The sequence below is a fragment of the Neovison vison genome, chromosome 7, assembly GCF_020171115.1.
Source record: "Neovison vison isolate M4711 chromosome 7, ASM_NN_V1, whole genome shotgun sequence".
Classification (NCBI taxonomy): domain Eukaryota; kingdom Metazoa; phylum Chordata; class Mammalia; order Carnivora; family Mustelidae; genus Neogale; species Neogale vison.
In genome coordinates, this window is record NC_058097.1 from 99,912,350 (window position 1) to 99,940,226 (window position 27,877).

A 27,877-nucleotide genomic window follows, 5' to 3' on the forward strand; every position below is an offset into this window, starting at 1 on the left:
AGGTGTGTTGTCCCCCTTCCTTTCCGAAGAGCCTTCTTTGGGTCCATCCTGGCAGATGGGACACATGGGAGCGTGGACGGTCTGTGCAAAGGGCCTGCTTACCTGGGGCCTCACAGAGAAAAATGGGACCACGACGGCCCGTGAAGGCCGGGCCCCAAGCCGCCTTTGTGAGCAGGTAGACGCTTCGGGTGTCCACGACAGCCCCCTTCCCAGGGTGGCTCTGGGACCCACCTGCCATGGCCTAACGGAGGATCCTGCCCTGCTGGGCTCCAGGACCTCTGCCAGGCTGCTATAACCGATGCATGGCCTGATCCCCCCTGCGCCTAGGAGAGGGTGGTGGCCAGGACCGTGTCAGGGCCCTACCCTGAAATCACAGGCCTCAGATCTGTGTGAGAAAGAACCGTGAGCCCCAGAGTCTAGGAGCAACTCAGACGGGCTGTCTTCTGTCCTTCCTGGGCTAATAGTCGACGAAAACCATGCTTCATAATCTCCCTTCCAAGCGTATTTATCAGAGAAAGCCCCGGCTGTTCCGTGAATTGTCTGCTCCCAGCGTCATAGTCATTCAGTTAGCATGTATGAGGCCAGGAAGGGTTTTGTTTCCCTCCCGCACCTTACCCTATGCGCTCCTTCTCCCTTGCTCCTGCGCCACTGAAGAAATCCTTTCAGCAGCTTTATTTCCCTCCGACGCATAAAAAGAGGCTGCCTCCAATTTGGCTGTCCCTTGTTGTATGTTTATGAGGCTGACAGCTTTTATCATGTGGCTGTCGTTTTTTTCAAGGGAGACTGTGGACTCTGAAAAATGATCTGAGGGGTTTGAAGTGGCGGGGGGTGGGTGGGAAGTCAGGGGACCAGGTGGTGGGTATTATAGAGGGCACAGCTTGCATGGAGCACTGGGTGTGGTGAAAAAATAATGAATACTGTTATGCTGAAAATAAAAAATAAATTAAAAAAAAAAAGAATAACAGCGGTGATGATTCCTTTCTAAGACCACAGAGGGTATTGTAAGCCAAAAGCAGAGACAAATACAGTCCGAAGAGCCGGTTAATATTTATTTACAGAGAGAATGCACTCCAGCAGATCTTGGGTCTGTGCAACCTGGAAAGGGAGAACTCATCTTCTGGGCTGGAAAAAGAGATGGGGGGAGACACTTTTTTTTTTTTTTTTTTTGGAGACTCTAGAGGGTGGTGATGACCCGGACAGGAAGGCAGGTCTCCACAGCTGAGCTGGGATTTCGACCCTGGCCTTGAAAATAGAAGATGCCAGGTGCTTTCCTTTCTGGACCTTTCATCAAAATCCAGCTGCTTCTCCAAATTTATGGAGACAGGTAGAGGAGTAGGGGTGGAAAGGGGAAAGGAAGATGGGAGAGAGACAGGTCAGAACCTCAGACCCTCCCAAAGAATTGACTTCATCCACAGTAAAAATCACACTGCTGTTGTTTTCACAACAATAACAACAACAAAAAGGAAAGTGACCTTGGTGTTATTAACAAAGTTTCAAGTATACTCGTGCTTTGTGCAGTAACTATGATTTACACATATTGTATATAAAATGAAATGCAATTGATTTCCTACCATCTGTTCCAAAGCCTCCTTGATGTTTACACGGTAATATTTTATTGCTTGAATAATGATTCTTGGTGAGTGCTTTTCACCTTCCAAGCACCGTATAAACATTAAGTAATTAATTTACACAGCACCCAAGAGATATCCAGCCAGGAAATTTGTATAAACTCTTATTTGGCTCATAAGGAAACTGAGGCAAAGGACTTAAGGACCTCGCAAGACACTTCAGTGAAAGGTAGTCACAATGCCGAGATTGGATAAGTGGGATGGGTGACAAGTTGGGTAAGTGGGTGATAAGTTCACTGAAACTGTGATCTTCTGCTCATTCACACGCTGGTTTAACCAGCCCAGCTAGTTCCAGTAGTGGCTAGGACAGTTCCCTCCCCGAAGTCTTAATGCTTCTCGCTATGGTAACTGTCCTGTTTTATGATATGATCCTTCCAAAAGACAGCTTCCAAAAAGAGAAAATAGAGATTTATTTTATTTCACCAGGTATCTTCTATAATGGGATGATGTAATGTAATGCTGATTCTATATGCTTTATAGATACAGGTCATTTCTTAAGGAAGCCCTGAATGTAGTGAATTAATTCAAAGTGGGAATTTGTTTGAAAACTTTATATAGTAAATATTTGGACATAGAATTAGAGCTATATCTAAAAAATAGGACAATAGATGACAATAGATTATAGTTACTAGTTTTCCTAGGAAGCACTATGAGCCCCATGCTCAAACAGTGGCCCATTTTCATTACTGATGATTTGGGCATACTCATGGCTAAACGTCCATGAGGGTTCTTTTGGATTATTGAAGTTTGAATTTGGAAAACTTCATCCAAAAAACTAGGTTTCTCTTCAAAATTTCAATGGGCTTTAATTTTCATTTTAGCTCATAGGTCACGAGAAGGCACATATGTAATTTTCATTTCCGAGTGGAAGTATGAATTTTGTAGTCTACTCTAACCAAAATACGTTTATTTATGTCAAATTGAAACCAGGTATGATTTTGTGGAAGTCGAAGATGTATCTGAAACCAGTACCATAATTAGAGGACGGTGGTGTGGACACAAGGAAGTTCCTCCGAGGATAACATCAAGAACAAACCAAATAAAAATAACATTCAAGTCTGATGACTACTTCGTGGCTAAACCTGGATTCAAGATTTATTATTCCTTTGTGGTAAGTATCCAAAACCACTCTGTGATTAAAAGCAGACACTGGTTTCATGAAGTATAGAGATATTTTCTGTGATTAAATGCAGTGGTATGAGGGTGAACTTTGTTAATTCTCGGTGGTATGCTGTGTGCCTACTTCATGGCCAACACGGTAAAGCTCTCTTCAGTAAGGAACACCGTTTGGAATCGATTAAGTCAACCCTTGGGTCCACACCTTTTGAAAGGAAGCCTGGTAATTAGAAAAAGTAAAATAGTTGAGAGGAAAGCAGTATTACCTTTGATCCAGCTGATGTGGGATAAATGTACAGCCAAACCTCTTGAGGATCATAAAGCCTGAGCCCGGACCGCGGAGTTGCACACTGTTTGCTCCAGTCAGGCTTCTCTGTGTCCTCACCTCTCCTTCCACACGCCAGCCGCCATTCCCAACTCTATGTGATTCTGACCAGTGGAAATCGCTCAGCTTCTTACTGAGTCAAAATCTCTATCGTCGTTAATTCTGGTTCTTGGGTCACACGCCGCCATGTGTCTGCTTTACTCACGTGGTCATTCACAGGACACTGGAAGGTTCCTGCTCACTGTCAGATGTTCTGCTAGGTGTCATGGCCACAGAGGTGGGCAGGACAGACGGGTTTCTTGAACCCTTGAAGTTTGTAATCTGGTAGGGATGACAATCAGTGACAAAGCCGTGGGGAGTGGGAACGAGGAGTAATGACACAGAAGTGCTGGGCTCTATGGGTTAAGCTCAGAGAGACTCCGGGATGGTTTTACCTGTTCGCTCTCTTAGACTACCCGTGACCCCTTCATGTTCGTAGCATGATGCCTTTTGTTTTCCCACAAACACCGTTTATTCCCATTCAGCTTGACTCTGTCCCTTTTCAAAGGCTGGATACCATAATAGAACACGGCTCTAAGAATGGAGTCAATTTGTGGTCTTGCTCCCCTCTTGTGTTAAATTGAGAATGGGGGGGGGGGGGAAACCTTGCTTTTTATCTGATGTGGGTGGTTTTTTGTTTTGCTTTTTATTTTTGCGTTATGGTGAGTTATTAAACACTAAGTGAATTCTACATCAGAATAAATGGGGAAAGAGGGCGAGGTGTGTCTGGTTCCAGTTTTGATTTGAAAATAATCCATCAAGCAAGATTTACATTTTTGCAAACAACCGTGCTGCTCAGCATCCCAACCGTGAACCTTTGGTTTCTACCTTTCTTTCTGTCCACGTGTCCACTGGTGCATCCATTCTCTGCTGTTTGTGGGCGAGCAGGCCTGCCATGTTGGGTGGGTAGGCTTAGGGAAGGACGTTTTTTCCCTTAAAATACCGAGCACTATCCCGGATGATGGAGATACGTTTTGTAGAACTTTGGTCGTGACTAAATTGAACGGTCCATAGTCAGTTAGAAATACCCCTAATCCACATACAGGGACACTCTAAGGCGAAATAATGCCTTTTTGTTTTTGTAGAACAGAGAGTACAGGTATGGATTTCGGGAAGAGCATCTTCTCCCGTTGGAGGGTTTTGGGGTTTTGGTTCAGGCTCGTCACTCCCTCACTAGCCAGTGGCAAGTGGCAGATGGGGCAGCCTCTAGAGGGGCCCGGAGACCGGCGTCCCCCCCACTCCCTTACACGTTCACCCGCACCAGGACTCCACTGTGGGTTTGGGGGATGACGACAGTGATCACTCCTCTGTGTGCTTCCCTGCCGACCCCTTGGTCTGCATTCATTGGGAAGAGCTCCAGGCTCCCTTTTCTGCTCCTAAAGGCTTCTGGCACTAAGTGTGATCCCCGGGAGATGAAGCACTTTGGTGGCTGAATCCCAGCAGGTGGGAGGAGCTTCCCCTCCAGGTGTGTACAGACTGTAGATCTGTGTGGCTGCGGATAAAACGTCTGTTTGATTCTTGCTCCACGGGGATAGAAGATGGCTGTGGCTGGAGTCGTGTGTTGAGAAGACATGTCATTTGTGTTTAACTCGTACTTGCAGAGACTTCAAAGCAGCGTTTATAAAGTCAGACTCCACCGAGACCAGGCTCAAAGCCTACAGTTGGCCAACATGAGCTAATGTGGAGACGGGGGATTAAAAATGGCAGCCCCTTTTAAATGTTATCTAAATTATTATTTTTACAGTGTTACGCAGTCCCGTAAAACTTCTAAGGGTTGGAGGCAGCTGTTTTGCAAACCCTACCTTCAGGCGTGTTAGGTTCTAGGGACGTTTGAGCCTGGGAATATCTTCTGAGGAGTCAGCGTGCTCTGGGAAGATGGCAAGTAGCCATCTGGGTAGGATACGGCCACCTCCCTTCCATCTCTCCCTTTTTACGTTTCTGCTTTCCATGAAACATCTCTCTTCCTCATACCTCAGTGACTCTCCAGGTGTACAGGGATATTCTCTGGGGCTGGAAGTACCAGGTGCCCAGGACCATCAGAGCCCCGTGCCCGGGAATCAGATCTGCATGGTCTTGGCTCATAATGTGTGTGAATTCCAAGTCCAGGACACATCTTGGCTAATTTTTCATTCCAGCTAAGTGTGGGAGGTGAATGGTTTAACATCAGGGCCACTTATTTTTGGTTAGACTTGGTTCATGTATTCCAATCTTGTTTGCTATGCATGGAATTCGATCCACCTTTTCTACAGCACCTGTCCCCATCTCTCTTAGAGCGATGCAGTGCAGTCTCTCGGGGCCAGGTTTGCTGCAAAGCTCCCTTTGTATTGAATAAGGTTCCCTTACTTACTAATGGTCTGATATTAAACAAGTCTCTTACCCCTTGCTCTTACATCTATAAAAGGAGGGTAGTAATTGGAGTTGGCATGTGGTTTTTAGATGATAACACACACTTTGGGGTCAATAATCATGGCACCAATGGTCCTACCTTTACCATCACTAATTGTGTGTATATCTGTCTCTTCCAGATTAATGGTGTTAAAAATAATTCAACTGAGTAAATTTTACAGATTTTTTTGGCTTTATTTAATGATTTACTCATCAGGCAAGATCCAGTCTAGCATACAGGACGTGGCTCCAAGGAGCTGTGCAAATAGAAAGACGTTTATAGGCAGAAGAGAGCACGAACAAGGAGGTTATACCGGGCAAAAAACTGAGTTCATTACTGCAAAGTTATGTTTCCTTGGAAGACAGTGGGAGTCCATCAGGCAGATTGTATAACTAGTGTTGATCTGGAGATTCCTGACTGACTGCTTTAAGATTCTGTTCTGGGAAAAACCAACACTATAATTAAGTCTCCGTTTGGTAATGTGGCCTTGGCATGAGTGACTCCATTTTAAGCCTGTTGTCTTAATTTCCACAATGGTATTGAACTATTCAAGGGTAGGACGATTGTATTTCTGTGTGTATTCTTCACATGCCTTCTTCATGGCTAGCTAGTGAATTTGTTGAGTTGACTCTGTCCTGGTAAATTATGATTCAACAGAACTTCCTAATTTCATTTTTTGCTTTCTGCTCAGTCTTCTTTCCCTAATTTTTACTCTACGGAGGAGAATAGGTAGACTTCAGAGGGCATCATTGTTTTCACATGCTTATTAGCAAGATGGGATTGTGTAAATAAATGAGGCTCTCCCACCTCAAGTCCAGTTTGTAGGGGAATGGATGGATGGGTTGTCAGGAATCTGCTTTTGAAGACCATTAAGTAGGTTATTGGAAAGTTATCCAAATACAAGGCTCCAAGTGGATGGTTTTCAGAGAAGTCAGCAACCATGGGTGTGAATTTCAGCTCTACAGCTCACTGCAGTTTTTCATCTGTCAAATGAAGGTAATACTGCCCAACATTAAGTAGTTGCAGGCATTAAATTAGAGAATTTTGTAAACTCCCTAGAACTTGATAATTACTTATGTATCTGCTGTTCTTACTATCATTGGTATTATTATTAATAAAACAGGTGACAGGTGCACTCCTCAGTCCTCTTCAAACAGCCCAGGTGTCAGTGAGGACCATACACCCGTATAGACACCTCTAACCATCGTCCTTTCCCTCCATCCAAGGTAGAAACATTTTACTGCACATCGTAACAAACAAAAACTTTTATTTGTGTGTGTGTGTGCACTTGTGTTTAACGTAAGGTACATTTTTTTTAATTCATAAAAACACTCAACATCTTATGGACAGAGTCTCGTTGTGGTGCCATTTTGCAGGTGCGGGTAGACAAATGTTCTCCTCTAAGTGTTCCAAATGTCCTAGAATCCCACTAATTCCGTAGACTATTTTGTAGTGAATTCATTATTTTAATCAGATCGCTTTCCTAAAACCTGAGCACATAGTGAAACCGTAATAGAATTCATGAGAGACCAAGAGCAAAGTTTTGTATCATCTTGGAGCAGAGGATACTTTCTCAAAGGTATGGTGAGGTTCACCAGCAAACTGCGGGTGTCAAGGGTTACGGTGAGGGTGGGGGTGGGGAGCAGAAGAGGAGCAGGTAGATAAATTAAAAAAAAAAAAAATAAGGAAAGAGGACGAGACAAAAAAGGGAGGTGAATGCAGCCCCATGATAACACGGTCCAGCCCTGCCGAATTCTGGGCATTAGTGCTGGTCATGCCTGGGCCTCGGTGCGTCACTCAGCAAGCTTTTCACTGAGCACTCACAATGTGCCTAGCACTGTGGCACGTCTGGACTGAGTTCCTGCCCCCCTGGGACTGACGGTTGGGCACAGATGAGGAGGAGGAGGAGAGCACCCAACCCCTCGGGTTACCGTGTGATTAAATGCATAGGGTGTTTAATTCAGGAAGTGACCAGCTGCTGCTACCGACCCATGCACAGCAGGAAGACTGGTTTCAGGAAGAATATAGAATAGAGTTGCAGAATCTTCGAGATCCAGTGCCTAGGACAACCCTCATTTTACAAACGAGGCAGTGAACAGAGAGAGGTTACGAGTTGGCCTGTGGTCACAGGGCTCACCCATAGGTGCTCTCCACAAGACGGGGAAACTGTGGGCCCTCCAGGGCAAAAGGCATACATCTAACACCGTCCGTAAAATCTCGGGGAACCCGCACTCCCCCTCCCCACGCGGTCCTGTGGGTCCGTCGATGCAGCTCAGAGCCCCACATGTATTGTCTGCGGGTGCTACCTGATTTTGGGAGTTTTTTCGTCCACGTTGACTCGTCCGTTCCAACCCAGTATTCGAAATAATACTTTACGCCTGTAATTACTTTTTCTCCTAAGCCCCGTGTACTCACCACGTGAGCAGACGACTCCCCGTGTGCTGAGTAAACACATCTCCAGATTCGGCGGGGAGCGGGTTTAATGGCACTTGGGCAGTCTGGCATCCTGTTTATTTGGGCGTAAATTCACAGCCGTACTACAAGTCAACTTCCGTCCTTGAGACCCGGGAAGTTGTAGTGACTCTCGGTGACCGTGTCTCTTTATAGACCCATAACTTTCTCTCTATAACCGTGTTCTTTGATGCGCTAATACTTGGTAGCTCGAGAAAAAGAGAAAAATGAAGGAGAAACCATTCAACTATATTAGAAAAGGCTTGCATACTTAAGATATGCCTCAAACAGAGCACTGTTTCTTATAAAGCCAAGACGTGAACCTCAGTAAAAAATACCTCTACCAAGTGTTCGCTTGTAACTTCAACAAATATTTCCGAGAACTTATGGTGGATCGTACGAAGAATATGATGGCTCTGCGTGCGATAAAGGACATGATTATAAACCACTGGGCATCGCAGGGACGGAATGTGCGTGGGACCTCCGGGGGCCCACGGGGAGGGCGGCACTGACCTTCATACAGGCCGCGACGGCTGGTGTGGGAGAAGAAAGGCTGTTTTCCCCACTGTGCTCCCAGGCCCTCTGTCTGGGGCCCTGCAGACAAGACCGACAAAAGACAGAAGGACAAGAGAAACACGAGTGTATGAACACGAACATCTCATGCGCACAGAGGAGCCCTCCGTGGTGAGTCACCCCAGGAGGGCGGTTAGAACTGGAGTTCACAGTCAGTCTTAACAAAAGAACAATACATCTTTGGGGAAGGGACAAGACCAAGGAAAGGGACTTGGAGTTTGCCGGCAGCACACTCTGGGACGGTACATGTGGGGTGGGGGGCTAACGGGAGCCAAGGGCCAGTGAGTCAGCTGTGTTCTGTAGGTTCCTCTGGTGCCTCCAGGCTGGTAAGGGTCTAGCGTTTTCACTGATTAACTTCCGCCCTTCCTGGTGGAGAGGGGAGTGCAGAGCCTTTATAAATTTATATCCTGCTTCTAGGCAGATGGGGAGGGCAGAGAGCTTGCCCGTATCTCTTCTTTTCAATTGTTTTCAGCTCAAAAGACTCTTTATGCCAAAGTGACATATCCTGGGGTCCCATAATCTGTTCCCCTCCACTGGACTGAGGAGAGGGAAACACCCCGAGAAGAGGGGGTTGCCTAAGTAAAGATCCAAAAGGCAACGCATTTCAGAATATCCCGAGCGGTTCACTCAAAGCCTTAGAGATGATGGTTATTAACCACTTTCCACACTTTCTTCATTCTAGGTAGCAGAAGAGAGAAACAAGAAGCCAAAAAGTCAGCAGAATAGCAGCTTCATTCATGGTGTTCTAAGAAATGCCAAAGCTCAGGACCCTTCTGTAAAACTAGGGAACCGTCAGGGGCCCAACCTGAGGGAAGCGAACCGCTCCTGAGATGCAAATTCACACCCAGGGGTTCTTTCAAGGAGTCTGGGGTCCAGAGAAGAGGCTGGGGTGCCTTACCTGCCCCTCGCAGTGCATGGAAGATTGTAGGTCTGGACCCAAATAGTCACCAACAGGGAAGACAGCCGGTAAGGTCGGCAGACTGTGCACCGCAGATGGGCTAGGAAATGGAGGGGAGCCGAGACCCTTCCCCGTGGTTGGCGTCCATCGCAGGCGGTCCAAGGGAGACACGGAGGAAAGGGATGTGGTGGAGGAAGCACAGCAGGATAGACGTGATGAAGGGAAGGCGTTTGTGATGAAAGAGACCAGAAATGTTTGTTGATGTCTCTGTATCTGTGAGCAGAAGCAGGAACACAGACAGAAGCGTTTCCCCCTCCGGAAGCACCGACAGAGAGCTCCGCGAAGGGTCTGAGCCCACAGTGACTTATGCTTGTGCTTTTCAATCAGTCATCTTGGTCTCAGTCCTTGGGAACTCAACCTCACCCAGCTCTGGTTCCAAGGAGAGCTGGTCGACCTGCTCCCTCTCGGTAGGGTTCAGCTGCCCAGGGAAGTTGAAAGTCCTTGGAACTCCAGGGCAGTGCCAGTCTCCTCTCCCAGCTGAACAAAGGAATTAGAAATTAATCATATAGACAGGACTCATCTAGTCTTGAAAACACCTGCCCTTAATGTCCCCTTTATCAGTGGGAAGGTGACCCATTAAGGCTGACCTCCATTCAACATTGCTTCTGACTCCTGTGAAAATATTGAGCTACAGATTCAAAGTGACTCTTTCCTTATTTTGCAATTGAAAATTGGAGTCAGGCGGGCAAAAAAAAAAAAATCAAAAAGAGAGATTAAAAAGGTATGGAGCCACCTCTGGAAGAGAGAAACACATGAATAAGTCATCAAGTAATCATTCCTGCTGGGCTGGGTCCTGCTCATGGCTTCCTGATTGGTCTCTCTACCTCCTGTCTCCCTTCCCTTCTGTCTGTCCAGGACACAACTGCCTGCTAAAGGAAAGCTGTGATCACATCATTTTCCAGCTGAAAACATGCAAATGACTTCCAATTTCCTGTGAACCTCATGTCCAAACACCTCACTCTGGTCCTGAGAGCCTTCCGCATCCTGATCCCAAGCTCATGTTCTAGCCAGTTCTCTCTTCTCTGTATGCCTTCTTCACTGCAGACAAACAGCATTATTCCCTGATGACCCAGCTCTCTCGGGATTTTCTCCTCTCATCCCTGCTATTTTATTTTCGTACCTGTGTCTATACCGCTCCTCAAAAACCCAAGCCCTCCGCAGTCAAAGCATATTCAATGTCGAAGCTGCTACATGTCCTTAGCTCATTTCCCTCCATTAGGCACTCAGATTGTCAGTCTTTATCAACACTGTGGTTGAAATTTTCAAGGAAAAAGTAATGAACACACATCCCAGATACTTTGGGAACTATATAGTATAGTAATGAAGAAAAAAGAAAAGAAAAACAATAGTTCCCATCACCCAAATATAACGTATATGAATATTTTGATGTCTTTCTTTCCAGTCTTTTTTTTTAATTAATAAAAACCTTTGCACACATGTCACTGTCTCTCCTGGAGGGTAGGGAGCGGCCTATTCCTGAAGGTCTATCAAAGGTATTGTTGTAAGTAGGGCAGTCTCAAGAGGTTTAATGGAGCTGAGCCAACACATATTCACTGAGTTCCCATGATGCATCTCAGTTTGGAGTAAAAGCAGTAAAAAGCAATCCCCAGAGATGCACAAAGACAAGATGTACTAACAGCCCATTGCCTGGGTGTTTCCAGACTTAAGGCCTGAGGGAGCTGCAGTCATACCAATGGGCCTGAGCTGTTTTGGTCCAGGACTGCATGGGCATTGGAGGAGCGGACGTGAGGATGGATCGGTGGGGGCCATTGTCGGAGTCAGAGGTCAGGGGACTGTGGACTGGAAGCCGGCATTCTCATTGTGAAGTCTGTCTTGTCAGCCTCAAGGAGCATAGGGCTGCCTCAGTAACAGCCCGAACGTAACAGTTCTCCTGTCGGACTACGTGACTGTGACATGGTTTGGGTCCTCCCTTTCTCGTGAGGAAAGTTTGCAGCTTGGAAAGCCTCGGGGCTTCCTCCTAAGAGCAAAGAGGTCTTTGGGGTCCTGACATTCTAACACTCTCAGGATCGTTCCCAAGTCTCTAGAGCTTTCCAGGTTTTGAAGACATTCCAAAGCCATTCCTTTGATTGTTTGAGGTTTTCTGTACAGGACAGAGGAGCTGTGAATGACAAACACTCAAGTTCACATCTGTGTACTATCTGTGAGACTAGGATGCACATTTAAACCACCCAAGCTGCCATTTCTTCATGTCAAAGTGGGAAAGGCCCACCTGTATCCCAGAGCTGCTCGAGGGTATCCTGTAGGGTGTCTGGGTTTGAGGACCAGTTTGCATACAGCAGACGGAGCTGTTATGAGGACTGTCAGCATTACAGTGTCTTTGGAGGGTTATTAAGTGGTCCAAGGTTAAGAGGCATTGTGCCCTAGTCTATCTGCACTGCTGTAACAGAATGCCATAGCCTGGATGACTTTTTAAAAAGTGATTTTACAGTCTCAGAAGCTAGGAAGCCCAAGTTCATGGCAGATTTGGTGTCTGATGAGGACTCACTTCCTGGTTCATGGCTGCTGTCTTTTGCTATAACCTCACAAGGCAGAAGGGGTGAGGGAGCTCACAGGAAGCCTTTGATAAGGCGCGAAACCCGTTCGTGACTGAATCGTCTCCCAGAGGCCCCAGGACCATTGCATCGGGGATTAGCTTGCAAGATACGAATTTGGGGGCAGTGCAACAGTGAGTGTACAGTCTTCTAAACCAGATGAACGCCAGGGAGATCATTGCACTAATAGTAAGGTCAGGCCTAGGAGCAGTTCTGTAACTTGATTCCGCTACCTTCCTGGAAACCTACACACACACTGACGCAGATCTGGGACAGTCACCCAAAAACCCTTAATGGCTCTTTTTCATTATGCAACTTAGACCCATGCCTTAGTCCCTTTTGAACTGTCCATGAAAATACCTTGAAATATACCTTCAGGATAATAATTCTAATTTTAGTAGCATGTTTGGATTTGAAAAGTTCCTGATGGCTCTGCTGTAAGAACACAGTCATTCCTCATGTAGTTCTACGAAACTCTGCAAATTGCCCCTAAAATATTCCTTTGGCTCAAAGATAAGTTGCACCTCCGGAACTATAGCCGTTCGAGGCCACAAGGACTCAGTGTGAGCTTCCTGCATTTTTTCCCCCTGAAATGCTCAAACTGGCTATTTTTATGAAGAAAAAAAATCTGTAAGCCTCCTAGTATTTTCATCTCTACAATAAATATCTCTAGAACAGACAAGCAAGCTATGAATTCATAATAGAAACTTACTTCATTTAATCATGAAGATAACCTCCATAGGAAAGTTTTTTTTTAATTGTTACAAAATATTTATTAATGCAAAGTCTTGACCAAAAAAATTATTTCTGGAGGAAAATCATGGTCATAAAGGCAGAGCTCTAAGTTCAAATTTCATGCCAGTACCTAATTTTTTTATTGAATGAGTTACGAAAAACAACTGTAAACGATCCATTTTCTTCTGTGCCTTTTGTAAGAGCCTCCCTGTATAACAAAAACATATGCTATCATCAATATGAAAATAAAATGGTTATTTCAAAACCCACGTTGCAGGCAGAATGACAAAGATGTTGTTTCCTGTGTCCCCCAGTTTCCTTTCGGAATCATCCACTACCCTGACTCCCCCTCGACTCCCCTCTGCCCAGAAGGTTCTTTCCTCACAAAACGAAAACCACTAGCAGATCTCTCATGCAGGCCAGGCTTAAATTCTCTGATTAATTCAGTCACTCATTTATTCTACATGCATTCTTGTGGCTCTCCATCTCTCTATCAGGTTCCAAGCAAGGTCCTGGGGATGCAGATAAGTGGGAACCCTGCCCTCACGACTGGAAAGTCAAGTAGACGTGATGGGATAAACAATGACTGAAATGCAGAACAGGAGGCTGTGGGAGGGGAGAACAGGGAAAGGAACCGTGTGTTTGGGGAGAGGAAGGGATCAGGAAATGAGTCACAGGGGAGCTGTAGGAACTCAAAGAAGAGGTGGGGAATCCTTCAATCCAAGCAGAGCAAACAAAATGAGTCACTGACTGATAACAGCCTTACCCGTAGCAAGTTATTTGCATTTAAAAGAGATAAATCCTAGAGCTAAAAAGAAGAAAGTCAACCAAAGGCATTTTAGACTTAAACGCACAGAGCATCATCTAGACCTCACGAAGCCTCCTAGTTCGAAGAAAATGATTCTTAGTCAAGTGTTTGTGTTAGAACCACCTAAGGAATTTTTTTTTTTTTAAATATAGGTGCTCAGCACTTCCCCTAGACTTGCCGAATCAGAGTCTCAGGGAAAGGGTGGGCAAAACTCTTATTTGTAAAGGCTCCTCTGCGAATGCGGATGTGCTGCCCCGTGAAGACCTAGTTCCTTTGATAAGAACGGTTAATCTCTCAGCCTCGCGGCACGTGAGATGCTGTCCCTAACTCCACGTGGCTGCTCGTCACATCCCTCCGAAGCACTGATTCTCCAGAGCTGCTCTTCACAGCGCTCACGTCAGGGGCTGACGGTCTTGTGAGCCGGAGACAGAAACGCTCAAAGACAATGACAAGCCTTCATCGTATTCTGTCTGCTGTCCCACATCACTTATGGGAACGGCATGCGTTCGTGAACGTTCCTGAATGAATTAATGTTCCGGAAGTTCCTGGAACACCCTAGGGACAGCTGCTGTGTACCCCGCACATAGTAGGGTGAGCTGAGGTGAGGTGTGGCTGTGGCGGAGCACTTTGTTTATTTATTTATTTATTTATTTAAGGCGGAGCACTTTGTAACATGTGATCCACCAGGAAGTTTCACGACATCGTATCAAACCCCGGAGGCCGCTTCTTAATCCCGTTAAGCAGCTCAGTAGGCTCTGGTGTTCCTACCCTTGGAGTCACATTGTGCATGAAGGTCAATATATTTAAGCCCCACGAAAAGAGACCTCTTGATTAATTAGTTTTCTTAATTCGACACTACCTACTAATCAAACAACCCCCGAGTTCGTATCTTCCATGATACTGCCTAGGGGAGGGGCCGCTTTGAAAGACAGTATTCAAGCGGTGACGCGTTCGTGAGAAGGAGAACAAAGCCAGCTCCCTTACCTCAGAGACACCGTCCCCACTCACTGGCCTCTCCTCCGTCAGTAAACCAGATTTCCTTCTGAAGACACCACTGTTCTGAACTTCAGTTAAGGGAACATTTCTTCTGTTTTGCTGTTTAGAACCGTTGTTGTTATGACAGAGAAAACAGACTTCACAGTGCCTGTTTGCTCAGGCGTCAGCAATGAGAATGAGTCGTTTTATGATACTATTTGGGGAAGGCACCTGCAGCAGCCCCTCCCCCACCACCGGGAGTGCTGGCAGTTTGCTGTTGTTCGTGTATACAGTACTGGCCCTCCTTCCCCCTGTTCTCGTGGTTATTTAACATCTGTTGTAATTTCTGTGAATCCTGCTTCTTGACACATCTCAGGTGTGAATGGCTCCTTCCTCGTGTCATTTAGATGGTGGTCCCACGTGTTGAAAGGAAAGGGAAAATCTCTGACCAGAATAGATCTATAATCAGATACGTAGTAAGTGATCCTTGGTCCTCCCGGGCCTGCCCCGATCTTCGAGGTGCTGGAGGCCTGCCGCCGTGGGGGGCTGAATGAAAGTATCAGAATGCAGGGGGTGATGCCTGCTGCCCATGCAGCTGTGTGCTCAGATACTCCAGCTGCCAAGGCGGTTTGCAGGGGCCGACGCCATGGATAATCGTGGGGGACCCGCCGTGCGCTGGGTCCGTCGGAGCGTGCCGGGGACCGGGTCCAGCTTCCACAGAGAAACAAACCACGTGAGAGTGTCCTCGGTGAGGGCGGAACGCAGATTGTGAGGGCCGTGCGGACAGTGCTGCGCGGTCCCCCTGGGGTGCCTGGCACCCCTCGGCCGCACCCCAGGGGAGGGGAGCACGTCCCCCAGAACTCTCGTGTCCCACTGTTTGGAGTCCCCATTCCATCCCGGTGAGGTCAGCGCACAGAAGAAAACCCTGGGAAGGAGAGAGCAGGCGTTGTCTTTTCCCTTCGCATTTGGAAAAGTGCTACTCCCTTTTTAACTCGGAAACTCCTTAACCTCTTCCTCTATAAGCTCCCCTCCCCTGACCTTTTCCTTCTCTTTGCCTGTCCCTGGGCCTGCAGCTACCACAATCTCTTCCCCGGGCAACACCCAAGAATCTCTTCCCTTCCTTGTTTCTCTGCCTCTGGGACTGTCACTGAGCCCCTCCTTTCTTCCCCACGTCAGCCTAAGAGAGCTTTCTGGGTCTCAGATCCAAATCAATGAGCCTCTCCTCTTCTTCAGACCTTTCTGTGGTTTCCCAGGATCTGTGACCGCATCCAAACAGACAACAGAGCATTTCCCGTTCCCCAGCTTCAGCCGGCCGCTCTCTCCCTGGCTCTCCAGCCGTTCTGAGACTCGAGTATTTCCAAGAACCGCTGTGGTGTGTGCCCAGCCTCTGCAGGTTAATGGAGGCTTCTTCTGCTTCGAAAAGGCTCTGGAGTGTGAATGGAGAGTCTGTGGCTGCTCAGGGTTAGGGCTGACCGCGAAAGTTCCTTCTCTCCAAGCCTGAACTTGTCAGAGGGCACAGAGTGAGGGCCAGAGCCCTTGTCCACACTGCAGCCGATGTGTGCTGGCACGGAGGCTGACCCATGCGGGGTGTGCAGGATTCTCACAGACTTTGGATCTTTCAGAACTCCCTTCTGAGAGCCACCTCTTCGACTGGGCCTCCGCACCTCCCCTGCCCGCTGCGACCCCTTCCTTCCGCCTACCCAAGACTTCCCTTCCGTATTCTTCCAAAGACTCTCCCAAGACTATATTCTTCCAATGAGCAGCGACAGCCATTCCCAGCACTTGTTGACGGGTTCGTCTAACCCTGTAGCTTCACAAAGGCCAGGGTCCCCTTTGAAGGATGTCTGTATGCCAGCCCCTTGGCTAAGCCCGTGCACATGGTTGACACTCACGGTGTAGATTCCAGTGAACGAATTGTTAATGCCAGACTTTTGCGATCATTTCTTTTGTCGTTGGCCAGTTCGTTGAAGCCACACAGACAGAAACTGGAAGCAATCGTTCGAAGTCTCCGTACAGCATCCCCGTGTCACGTGTGGTCCACGAAATAAGTGAGATAGGCCCACATTCATACTGCTAGATCGTGAACTGTTCCCTCAAAATGTGTATGTCTTAACCTACTGGAATATTTGCTCCGTCTCATTTCTCCTGCTGACACTGGTTCAGAGAATCAGATCAACCTGTCACAAGGACGTGTAGGTGCCTCTCCCTGGGGAGGCTGTGCACGAGCCTATCTATACCTGCTGTTGAGTTTTCACAAAACTGAGCCTCACAGTCTGATTCCCTAAGCCCAGGCGGTCTGGATATGGACAGCTCGTGTTCGGGATAACCGGTCCCAGCCCAGTCTTCTGGCAGTGGTCTTCTCCACCGAACCCTGCAGCTGTCAAGGAGAAGAACCAAAAGATGAGTTCATCCAGAGGCTCCTCCCGACCTTGCCCACCTTGCTCTAGCAGCGGTTCTCAACCAAGGATGATCTCTCCTTCCTCCCCAACCCCAAGACAATATCTGGAAACATTCTTCTTGGTTGTCAGAACTGGCAGGGCAGTGGGGGGAATCCACTGGCATCTAGTAGTTGGAGACCAGGAATGCTGGTCAATATGCTACAATGGATAGGTCACCTCCAGCCAAAAATTATCCAGCTCAAAGTGTCAATAGTGCTGAGTTTAAGGAATTCTACTTTAAACCTTTTCTACACATTTTCCTGCCCAAAGTTACCCTTTTGATTTCCTGGAGTATTTTAGAGACAGGACTGTGAAGAAAAAAGGAACAGCAGGGGACCTGTTAAGGACTTAAACAAAAAGGCAGGAAAGGGTGGGGGTGATGTGAGAGGAAGTCAAGGAGATTTTCACAAACCACAACCTCCTTTCACCGTTTCTTCATTTATATGACCCTCCTGAGTGTCAGCATGCCTTATGCCCTGTTTTCACACCATGAATATCCCCAGAGTGGACAGTACATCTGAAACTGATGTAGCTAAGAACCCAGATGTGTGGTAAGCATTACAACTCGTGTTCTTTGCTGCTCTAATATTTGTGAAGTAAGAAACAGTTTTACTGTGGGAGAATGCCTTAATAGAGTTAAATGGATCTTACACTTGAGATGGAATATTGACACAAAGATAATGTGCTAGGTTCTCATTCCTTTGGCAAATATTTGAAATTTACAATAAATTTTTACCTAGCCAAGGATCTTTTGAGAAGTAAATATGTATGTAATATAACTGAGATTAGCGTAAACGATTAAGTAGCTATTTTCAATGTGTCAAAGGTACCAGATACCTCTTCTTTCTAATCCATTGCCTATCCATTCCCCATAAATTTTCATGTAAGAGAAGATTAGATAATAAAAACCCAAAAGCAAAAGGATTAGGGTTTAATAAAACATGGAAAAGTGTCATATTCATAAATGGCTAAAAGAGAAGCTTCTACTACCAGATTGACATCAATAAATAAAATAAGACAATTCCTCTCTGCTCTCTCATCAGCTTTCAGAGGCATTGAGTTTATGACTAGATGTACGCACTTCCAAGTACATTGTAAACTGGATTAAAATTCCATCTGGTTTATTGCTTTTTCCTCCGAGCGGTTTCCTTATAGAGCGCTCAGGATATTAACGTATAAGTGTGATTTTCATAAAATACAATGCAAGCAAACCAAAGGGTTTACAAACTAGAGGCCTTTTAGAAAAATAAAATCAAAAGCAATTGAAATCATAAACATAAAATGAAAGCTGGGGCAGAAATATATTCACAACAGAAGACAGATGCTTGGCGCAAGACACATAACACTTCTAGAAGCACAAACAGGAAGCCCCAGAGGGTCATTCCTTGTACCGTCCATCATGGCGATTTCTTTCCAAAGGTGTATCTTTGAATACTTTGTCCACTCTGGTGTGAAATGACTTACAGGATGGCTTTCCCACTATTTCCACTGTGAGGCCATTCCACAATTTAATAGATATCACTACTGGGAAAACTTTGTAGATAGGGAGCCTACATTTTCTGTTATTCAATTTCATGCCCCGGCTTCTAGTTATTGCCCCCAGGGAATACTGTAAACAGTTCTTTCCCTTCATGGTGATGCATTTTGAGTTCTTGGAAATTTGTATCGTATCCCCCTAAGTAACACTCCAAAAAACTTTATACATAGTGTACATCAAGTACTTAATTCCTTTGTCGATGAACAATATATTCAGTTTTTATAATCTTGTCTCACAAATCATTTTCCTCAGTCTGTTAATCAATCTTCTCTTCCATAAATTCCCATGTTTGTCAGCATCTTATATTAAACTGCTCGCAAAATGATCTGGTAACCCGATTCCCGTCTTATCAATGCACTGCGCATGTCCAGCCATTGATTCCTAGTTTCAAACAGCAATGCTCCTGTGTTTTGGTGCCTTTGAAATAGCTCAACAGTTCCCTCCATAGCTTTGTCTCACTTGCTGTTTTTCACAGTGGAAGTCTCTCCTTTAAAATTTCAGAGAAAGTATTTACAATTCTAGATTCAGTGATGCCAAAAAAGTCTTAACTACTTTTTATAAAGATTCATTTATTCCGTATTCCATACAATAGCGACGTGGCATCTGGGATCTATATCTACAGGTGATTTCACTAGTGTCTGTGTTCTAACAAGTTTTAGAAGTTCTATATCGCTTCTCGGCCTTTTGGCTAAGATCAAGTGTCGAATGTAATAGTAACATTTCTGTATAAAAATGTCTGAAGGACACTGTTAACTCTTCCCCCTACAAGGAACGCGTCCATGTACATGATACAAGTTAGCGAAGTTACTGAAGGACTTTTTTCAGGTAAACAATTTAATTCTGTAATTAGCACAGACATTTTTATTCTGTTTCTTTCAAATTGAGTAAGCATGATCATCTATGACAGAGAAACTCTCCTTTAAATTCTTAAGGCTTTTTTACTTTTTAACACCAATGTTTCCTCTTTTGTGAGATGATCTTGCCTTTTGGCAATATTTCAATTTTAGAGTTCTCAAGTTCCAGAATTAACATTGTTTTTCCTCTCTATTTTATTTCTACCTGAATCTATATATTTTTTTGCCCTAAAAGAAACCAATTATGTGTAGTGAATAAATTTTCAAAAAGACCTTGCCCCAGAGTTAAATCTGAAAACCTTTGCAATATCATGAATTTCAATCCTAAAAGGAGTAGCTGAAGGAGTAGCTCTAATATCAAAGGGCAGAAATAGCAAGAAAATATTTTCACATGGCCTTAAAGTAATTGAATTAGTCATCTGCTACCCCGCCTTCAGAGTGCTCATGTTAAGGGCAATACCTCAATAGTGTACTAAGAAGAAAAACATTTTTGGAGATAACTAAATGTCAACAGTTGTCTCCCTGCCAGGAAAGTGACTTTGGAGAACCTTTATTTGTCTCATATTTAGAAATGCTTATGAACAGAAATAATTATTAACCCATAAGCCAATATCTAACTTTAAGCTACCTTTATGAATAAAAATAGCTTGATAGTGAGTTGGCTACTTGCAAATCTGATCTTTAAACTTACTAACCAAATTCCCATCTCATTGATAATGGATCTTCATGAAGGGTTTGTAGAAGGACAAATGTCACTTCATGCCTTTGGAACTCAGGTATTTTTCAAGTCTTAATGGAGAGCCTGATATGTCCCAGGAACTGTATTAGCTCCTGTGGATGCGTGAAAGTTCATGAAAAGCACACTGAGGTCTTTGTATACTCTGGGAACTCAGAGGAGGCATCCTCTACGAATCAGACCCAATAGTGCTTCTCAAAAGAAGTGATTTCATTTGTGTTCTAAACAATAAGGCAGAGTTTGCTCAAGGGAAAGGGTTGGGAGAACTTTCCAAAAAAAGAGAGTGGCCTCTGCAGATTTAAAAGGGTGGATAAAGCACGAGATAATTCTGAGAGCCCAGAGAAATATGAGTGACTCCATGGAAATCATGGAGGAGAGTAAGAGGGAACCAGAGACTGGAGGCTTTGATATCCTCATCAAAGGACGTTCGACGGAGCTACCGAGAACCTCTGAGGGATTTGGGGCTTGGACCTTGCATGGGTGGAGGAGCGCTTTTTGTTTTGACTTTGATTTTGCTCTTGGAGACCAATATGAAAGACCAGTGGAGGTTAGATTATAGTCGGACACAAATAGACAAGAGTTATTTAGGGAGCTACCACAGAAATCCACAAGAGATTTGATGAAATTCTGACTTAAAACTTAGGGTGGAAGACATGGTTTTGAAGGATTAAGAAATTATGATCTGAGGAATTTAGTGACCAACTGGAGCATGTTTCAGCAGACACTGTGGTATATAGTGTACAACAGGTGAAGGTGATTGTGGTTTTCTAGGAAAGGGGGCACAGGACAATGAACAGGTTTTGTGGGAATGTTGATGAGTACCATTTTGAACATGATGAGTTTGAAGAGTTTGAAGAGCTTATGGGACATCTGCTGGAGGGGTGGCTAGAGGGAATATGGCAGAATGATCTAATTCTCAGCAAAGATGTCTTGGCCTGATATAGGGAGTTAGGCAAATTCATGTACATATTAGTGCTGACACCAGGAAATTCAGTGAGTTTACCCAGGTACTAAGCATCAAGTATCCGATTCCTGGAAAACACTGAAATTTAAAAAGACATTAAAAGACAGGGATCCAGAGAAGTGGAGAAGTAAAAGGAGAGCACCAGGATGTCCTACCACGAACGCCAAGGGCAGCATCACGGATGACGGAGGGCAGCATCAACAACATTAAATGTTAGAAAGGTTTCAGGTAAAACAAAGGCTGTAGAAAGGGTTCATTGGTTTTGGAAACTCAAAAACTATTAAAACTATTAACAAGACTGTTTTCATGGGAACAAGAACCAGGCTGGCATGCGATGAAGGGCGGACCGAAATTGCACACACACACCCAGTGCAGACTATGATTTCAAAAAGCTGGAGTGTGAAGGGATGTGAATTTCAACAAATGATACCTAGAGAGGAGGTTTGAATCAGGAAGATACTTCTAAGATAGTAAAGAGACTTGAGCATTTTTTATAGGTTGGACGGACAGATAACTAGAGGAAAGAGCTGTGGAGATATCAGAAAGAAAGGCAGCCCAGGGTGCTGGGTATGTAATTGTCCTGCAGCAGAAATCCGGATGGAAGTGTCCGGATGTTGAGGAATGGTGGGATTGTTCCAGAGGAGGCCTTGGCAGCGTGGGGCCTGGGACAGCTCAGTGGTGGGGGAGTACTGATAAGAGAGGATGGGAAGTGATGGACCGTGGGGCCTCTAAGATCACAGAAGGCTGATAACTTGGGTGGATGTGGAGGTATGGAGTGTCTGGAGGGCTCACTGAGGTTAAAGACAGAGGGACAGCAGCAAGAACTCAAGAGCGTATGAGATTACGGAGCTCATGGTGAGAGTGCACGGTGCCTTTAACATTTTGGATGTAGAAGGGGCTGCTGGAGTGGAGGCACCAAAGATGAGTCAAAGGACCGCAGATCAAGGGTGTTTGCCAGGCTGTCCGCAAGGACTCAGGCATCATCCTGGTGATGGCAGCAAGAGGTGAGGACAAATACTGAAATGCAGATGCCGCCACACTTGGCGAATGTGGGGAAGTGCCCACGACTTCAGGAGAAGGAACATCATAGCAAAAGCTGAGAAGAAGATGATTAATATATTATTATTTTTTAAGATTTTATTTATTTATTTGATACAGAGAGAGATCACAAGTAGGCAGAGAGGCCGCAGAGAGAGGGGGAAGCAGGCTCCCCGCTGAGCAGAGAGCCCGATTCGGGACTTGATCCCAGGACCTGAGCCGAAGGCAGAGGCTTAACCCACTGAGCCACCCAGGCGCCCTGAAGATTAATATATTATTAACAATAGCTGTGTGTCCTGAGTCTCAGAGGAGGCTACTGTGTACGTGTCCTTGTATGTGCCCTCAGTGTCTTTCAAAGAATGTGGTAGAACCAGTAGTGTGGATGGCCTCTGATGGGCATTCTCTAACGAAGATGTGGGGCCTTGGGAATGTGTTGTATGAAAAATATCAACGATCTGGAAGTACCAGAATGGAGGCCAACGAAAGGCAGCCACATTTCTCAGCCCGGCAGGCATTTCAGAGTTGCCGCTCTCCTGTCGGCCCGGAGGGAATGGCAGTCTTCAGAGGGAAACAAGAGGGCGATCCGTGAAGACAGCTGGGGCATTGGGGTGTTGGTCCACATGTGCTACCCATCACCTCTCAGAAGCCATCTCATGCTGACGGGCGCCATTTTGAAATTAATCTACTCAGTAGTTTCTAGACCGGAAACACTCTGCCAGTGTCAGAAATCCAATTTAAAGTTTCCTTTTTATTTGGGAAGAGAAGGTGAAGCCCAGGTTAAAACAGCTCCCAGAAGCGATATTCTGTACTGGGTACGATAAGTCATCAGCTTTCCGTGCCATCTGTACACTTGGTAAGAAGTTGGTAGAGGATAACGTGGTGCTCTCTTGAGGGCGAAGGTTCTTGCTAACTTGTATTCTTATTTTCTATAAAAGTTTACAGCTTTTTGGTTGTTGCTCCTACTGCGCTTAAAAGAATACTGTCTTCCACTTAACGGGAGGGTGAAGGGTGTTGTCGTTGCTGTTTAGTCTGATGAAATCTAAGATACCCCTCGGCTGAGCAGCGAGGGGCTCGGCAGACGAGCCGAGGGCGTGAGTGGGAACGACGGGAGCCGTGGAAGGCCGCGGAGCAAACAGGCAGCTTCCTGCACGCAGCTGTGTCTGGCGCTCTGCTTAAAGAGGCTATTATGGTGCCTTGAACAGTCTGTCTTGCCTCCCCTCTCCCTCCCCCGTCTGTCCCCCAGACCGCAGTAGGAAACATCCTACACAGAGCTGAGAATACAGTGATTCTCACTGCATGCCTTTCGCCTGCCCCAAATCGTTTTCGGCTTCTGCATGTCACCTACTGTCACATAGCTCTTTCTCCGCATCATAAGGAAATAGGCGACATCTCCCCTCACTATCCTGTTCTGAGAAGAGCCAAGTGCTAAAGGCAGGAGCCGGCAGCACTGTCCACACCGTTCACATTGTCCACATTGTCCGCATGCCTGATCAGGGTCTGGGGGAGATTCCTGGAGGGGGGGTGGAAGAGTGTCGGGGCCACGGGGGAGGAGGGATGCTTTCTCTCCTCCAGCCAGAATATCAAGAAGCCGTGAAATGTCAGGATTCTCGAGTCCTTCCCTAGGCTGAGGAGGACCCCTTTAAACCTGTCCGTCAGGGTGACAAGAGGTCACCAAAGACTTCTTGAAAGGGGCAGTGAATTTCACATTAGGGTTGAGACTACTATGGTCAGTATTTGGATACGGTAGATGGTGTGAGCGGGATCGTGAGCTCGACCCAGCTCCCCTCCAGCCGTCCCCCTTCCTGCCGAAGGTACCAGGCTCTTCTCTGCCCAAAGACAGGGGCTTTGGGTTCCAGTGACATTATTTCCACCCATAAGCATTCCATTAACGTAGCAGGTGTACACAACAGTTGTGCAAAACTTTGCATCCAATTCAAATAAAATCTGAGGGGGATTTTTTTGTAAGTATTGGATTTTGTTGTTGTTGTTTTGTTTTGGGGGTTTTTTGTTTTTTGGATTTTTGTTTTGTTTTTTTGGATTTGTTTTAAAGTAGTGCTTCCAAAGCCAGAAATAAAGGCTGTCATTTTTGATGATAAAAAAAATTTGTTGCATTTCACAGGATTATGAACTATTGACCCCTAATGTCCTTCCTAACTTGATGCTTTACATGAAAGGAGAGCTAATGTGCTTACATAGTATGTGTCTCCTGTGTATTCAAAAGCTGGCTTTCATACACAGTTGTTAGAGTCATCCTAAATGACAAAAACTTTCTTCTGGCTTCTTCCACGTCAGCTGCAGAGAGAGCAGAGTAAATGCAGTTCCGTGTCTGTGTATCAAGACTTGTGTATCATTTCATATAAAATAGGTTTTCTTTTACAGATGATTTATTTTAAATGCCAGTAATTTTTCCTGGAGGGAACTGATATTGGGACAAGAAATAGTGTTTTACAAACACATCTAGTATGAGATTACTTCTCTTTTCATTCCTCCGCTCTGTGGACTATTTCTACCTTTTTGAAATATAAATATAAATATTACTGAGATAGTACCAGGGGATGTGTTATGAGAAGTGAACACTGGACTGCACTATCTTTTGGAGCAGAACACAGGCTGGGATGAACTTGGAGGTAGCACCCGGATTCAGGGTGAACACACACCTCACTCCCGCCCCGGACCAGGAGGACCACTGTGTCCGGCTGTCTGCTGAGTGGGCTCTACTGCCGAGTGGCTCTCCAGTCCCCTGTATGCATCACAGGGGACAACCACTGATCCTTCCAGGGTGGCCAGTTGCCTCTGAAAGCAAGATGATTTTCCTTCGCTTCTCCAGCACTGACAGAATTGGGCCAACTTCAGCGGCTATTAGAAGGGTACCCTAGAGGAGGACCACTGGTGAATTTGGGGAAGAAGACAATGAGTGACCAGAAATCACTCCGGATGTCTGCAGAGCTATGTAGAGAAGGCGTCTCATTTCTTAAAGCTTGTGCTAGAATGGAAAACAGCTTTGACGAGGCATCAGGAGACGTCGGCTCTCGTTCTGGCTTTCCCATGAGTTTGGGGTGCCCCCATGAGAAAACAGTTGCTTTGGACACTTACTCCTGAGATAGTCAGCATTTGCTGAGTTATACCACACTAACAACAAGCCTGAAATGGCAGTGGCTTACAAAAGCAAAGGTTGGCTTCCCAGTCACATTTCATGTACGTTCCTAATCCCCAGTCACAGGCTCCTTGTAGCCTCCCCCTTTGGGAGACGTCCCCATCAGGGATGCACAGCAGGGGGGAAAGAGCAATGGCAGAACCACACAATGTGTTTCAAAGCTTCTCCTCACCTTCAGCTGGTTAAAGCAAGCCACATGGCCAAGCCTGCCTTCAAGGGATCAGGAAATATGCCCCTCCCATAAGGAGGGCAGCAGCAGAAACCCTGAGATGAACCCAGTAGACAGGGGCACCTGTCTGGAGTTAGTTAAGGGGCCAGGAGGGGTGTTCCATCCTGTAGGAAAAGGTCCCAAGAAGACACAGCCCCCTGCCCAGTGGTTGCAGAAAAGCCCAGTCAGGAAATCTCCCCTGAGAAGATGCAAACTGTTACTTTATCGAACGTATCGTGCCCACACCCAGCCCACCGGGTGATGGAAAGAGATTAAAATGAGATGAGGAATGTTAAGTCTTCCTGAAAATTTCAAAATCTCCGTGCCCACCTTCGGTGAAGAAAGGCCAGGCCGCTGTAGTCTGGATGGGTCAACGTCTTTTCAGTGTTTTTCCAAGAAAAGGAATATGCAAATGTGTGATGTCTAAGCCTTTCTAGAAGAGCTTTCCATATGATGATCGCTTAAATATCCAGAACATTCCTTTAAGATAGAAATTATTGGCACGTCCATGCTTGGGTAAGAATATTGAGGCACAGAGAACCTAAGTCCTTGGTTTTCTCCAGCGGGTCCATAGTGGCATTCATAAGGGAGCCTGACAGCCCCACTCGGAACTTGGAACATCTTTGCAGAAGGGTTAAAGGAACGTAGCCATTTTTTTCAGCAGAAAGATAACACATTGGAAAGACCATAGTAGTTTTGGAAGGAATGCAGTGAATGTCCGCGTGGGCTAGTTAGTTTCACATGAGTTACCTAATTTAATGCTCAGCTACCCTGTGGGGAATAAAAAGGGTATTTTGTCCCCATTTTACAAATCAGGACTCTAAGTGTGGAGCGTTTACCTTGCCCAAGGTTACACAGCCGGTGTTCCATGTGGAATTCATTCTGAGTGCTCGGTCTCCAAAGCCACTGCATATGAATCTCCTCTAACCAGCCAAAAATGCTGCCGTCCTTTTTCGGCAAGGTGAATAGCAAAGGAAGCTCACAGCTCCCTGGGTTTCCTTTAAAGGTACGGGGTCTGCTTTTATTTTGTTTGCTCTTAGAGATCCTCTGATGGGAGCCCTCGAGGGCCGTTTGTATCCTAGCATCTTTACGGTGCCTGCTGGGTGGAGAGATAGCTTCAGTAATCCCACCAAATCAGTTCCCCACTGACCGACCTCGGGGGTCATCATGAAGTACTTAAGGGTTTCTCATCTGTCGAATCTTCTCATCAGGCAAACAAACTTTTCTTCGAAGAAGAAAGGTAATTTTGTACCCTGCTGAGAAATGAGATAGAACTCAATTGTATTTGAGGATGCTATAATCATTTTAGGGATTTAATTACCAGAATAAAGGAAGGACTCTTAATTCTAAGGTTGCCTTAGAAGATTATGCACATTCCAGAAAGGGTTTCCAAACCAACAGCACCGAATTTCTTGGTTTCAGTTTTTTCAACTGCTCTCATCTCTCAGAATAGTGAAGCGTTGTTTACTGTGTTTTCTAGGAACTCTGTGATGCTGCTTAAGACCACAGAATGCACGCAGATGAAACACCTTCTCTTTTTCCTTGTGTTTGCACACACAGAAAGGGAGGCGTGTGGGCAGGGCAAGAGAGAGGCAGCTCCCTGTGGGGAAGCACACACTGTGCCCAGAGACCTGGACCCCAGACACCAGCTGGGCCAGTGACACGGACGCTTGCCTTTCGGGAGCTCGGTTTCCTGGTGCTGCAGACCGAGCGTGGTCAGAACGGAAGCTCCCTGGGAGCAGCAGGCTTGATGTTCTTTCCTGTATCTCCGGCACTGTGAACTGCTGGAAGTAGTGGAGTTCCTGAAATGCCTGGTGCATGAACGATTAAATATCACACTCGCCTCCTCGCCAAAGGCTCGGTGTGTCACCCACACCTCCCTGCTCTGTCCTCTCCCTCCTTTTCTGTCTGGTGCTTTGGATGCTGTGCTTAGTAGGTCCCAGCTCAAGCCACTCTCTGCCTTTGCCTGTGCTCTCCCCCCGCCTGTCCGCTCTCCCGACTGTCTAAAGCCCTGATTCTCAGTGAGGGCCAACGCCAGGGCCGCTTCTTCGGAGACCTTTCCCCAGCCCCGAGATGGACTTCAGGCATCCCTCCCTGCGAAGACCTGCGGGACTTTGCGTATGGCGCTGGTGGAGCCTTCACTCTGTAGGTCTTGTACCCCCGTTGACTTATCCCACAGACGTCGATTCATACTTAGGGGCGCACCAGCCAGTAGGCTCGGGTTTATGGTCGGTCTCGTCACTTGCTGCTCACACAACCCCGTGGCTGTTCGTGCTTTCATTTCACTAGTACTTACCCGATGCCTGTTCGTTAACAGATGCTGTCGCAGGTCCTGGGGCTGAGCTGTGTCAAAGCTACGAGTCCATGAAACCAGTTTACCTGATGGGGAGCCCCTAAGAAAA

The 27,877-nt window shown here is 46.1% G+C and overlaps 1 protein-coding gene across 2 annotated transcripts in view; it reads left to right on the forward strand.

The window, feature by feature from the left end:
- Positions 1-27,877, forward strand: part of PDGFD (platelet derived growth factor D) — a 217,839-nt gene that overhangs the window by 149,557 nt on the left and 40,405 nt on the right. For both annotated transcript variants that reach the window (XM_044257760.1, XM_044257762.1), the window contains exon 3: positions 2,559-2,739. In XM_044257760.1, the coding sequence (XP_044113695.1) occupies positions 2,559-2,739 (181 nt within the window). The remainder of the gene's footprint in view (positions 1-2,558; positions 2,740-27,877) is intronic.